General features: G+C 39.6%; 1 protein-coding gene across 1 annotated transcript in view; it reads right to left on the bottom strand.

The window, feature by feature from the left end:
• The window catches only part of HK3 (hexokinase 3), a 42,282-nt gene that overhangs the window by 670 nt on the left and 39,678 nt on the right, over positions 1-1,934 (bottom strand). The window contains exons 13-16 of the mRNA XM_063292869.1: positions 1,805-1,904; positions 1,244-1,427; positions 990-1,145; positions 234-467 (exon numbers count right to left, since the gene is read on the bottom strand). Of these exons, the coding sequence (XP_063148939.1) occupies positions 234-467; positions 990-1,145; positions 1,244-1,427; positions 1,805-1,904 (674 nt within the window). The remainder of the gene's footprint in view (positions 1-233; positions 468-989; positions 1,146-1,243; positions 1,428-1,804; positions 1,905-1,934) is intronic.

Genomic DNA, 1,934 nt, shown 5'->3' with positions numbered 1-1,934 from the left:
CTGTAGATAGAAAGAGAGAATATCTTTGGGCAAAAGGAACCAACATTCAGCCCAGAATCACACAAACTCCAGGCCAGAAACATAGCACCTGAGTTACATGCTGCCTGGAAATATAGGCTCTTGCTGTTTACTCCTTTTTCTTCCACAAAATAAAGCTAGCTGACACTGCAAACTCCAAATATCACATTTATATATAATTCTGCCCCCAATCTGATGCACAAAAATCAACTCACTAAGGATTCATTTTAAACACTGTCCCATCCACGCCAACTGTCACCTCCAGCTTTGTCATGCGCTTGTTTTCTCGAATCCTTTCTACAACAGCTGCCACTCCAGCTGCACACACCATAGCAGCTCGTGAAGTCACGGTATGACACACTTCCTTCACCAACATGATGTCCTCAGGAGAAAGAGTCAACCCCATCTCTTCCAGGATGTTGTAAACTTGTTGGCGACTTTGGCTGTCACTTAATAATATTAGAATTAGAGATAGAGATTTGTTCTTATTGGCTTTACAGGAAGTGGAAATATGAGGATTCTGGCAATCTGCTATATTCAGCTGGGCCTCCTTGTAGACATACGCATTCTGAAGAAATTGTTCCCTAGCAGGTTTGTATGATCAACTATGATCAGTAATAGTTGGCACATTCTAAACAGAAACATCCAGTTCCAAATAAATAAGCAAGTTATAATGCATTCACGATCACTATAATCATATACAAACTTGCCTATTTTCTAAATCTTGTTTTGATTAACTTCTTACAGAATTTAGAATCTAGGGCAGATGTAGTGTTAATTAAAAGGAGAAACCGAGGTAGACATGAGAAGGCCAAATAAATTAGGTTGAAAGATGCATAATTGGAATAAAAAAACCTAAACCTTTTAAGAATTTGGTTTGCACTGGAACTTAGATTCTACGTCTCATGGCAAGATTCCTGGTATCAACCAGGATAATTGATAAATAGAGAATAGAACAGATAAATACTTACTTCTCAATGTCTGATAACAATTTGGTGGGAAAGATGCCTTTTTTCTGAAGTCCTTGTAAGTCATGACCCTTGCAGAGGATCTTGCGAGATGCTAACTCTAGCAGAACATAGCGCACTATCTCACCCAAATACATGCCACTAATGAGTTTCTCAAATCTGTGGGAAATGGAAATTGGTGTCATGCTAGGAGCTGTAGGCAGCCATCATCACAGTCCCCCACCACTCAATCCCCAATAAAAGCTACACAGCCCCACCTTTGTTGGCTAGGATTGAGGGATTCTTTATCCACTTCGTCGTCATAAGGTGTTAAGTAGTGTTCAAGACAACCATCATCTCCAAACGCCCCCCATTCCATATTGATGCACATTCTGCCTTCGTTATCCTCTATAGTGCCCACATTCCTCATTTCTTCCATGTAGCAAGCATTGCATCCAGTTCCTTGAGATAAAATAAGGAATGGAAATGAATCTGACCATTCTGACCAAGAAAATACTGAGGGCCAAGAGTAAATTTTAAAAAGTCTGCCCAATTATCTTTGCATTTTAAATGCATTAGGAATATAGGCTTATATGTTAAGGAGCAGTGCCCTGGAGTAACAGGACACTTAGCCCCAAATACCAAAATATACTACACTGGAAGGAAGAATCTGCACTTGGGAAGATATCCTCCTGAACTTCAAAGATGGACTTATTTATACAGTCCTACTATAAAGACTCTTCCTACTTGATCTGTTCCAGAGTGCCTACAGTAGTTTACTGAAAGACAGAATATAAATTGTGAAATCATAACTAAATGATACTGTTCCCCAAACTTACCAACAATAAGACCAACCTCACATTTAGGGTCTACATAGGCACATGACATCATGGTTCCCACTGTGTCATTCACTAGGGCAACCACATCTACATCAATATTCTAGAAAAAGAAAGGGCAGGAAAGAGAGAG

This window comes from Candoia aspera, chromosome 2, assembly GCF_035149785.1.
Source record: "Candoia aspera isolate rCanAsp1 chromosome 2, rCanAsp1.hap2, whole genome shotgun sequence".
NCBI classification, from domain to species: domain Eukaryota; kingdom Metazoa; phylum Chordata; class Lepidosauria; order Squamata; family Boidae; genus Candoia; species Candoia aspera.
Note: the sequence above shows the minus strand (reverse complement) of the source record. Positions and strands in the feature narration are given on the sequence as shown.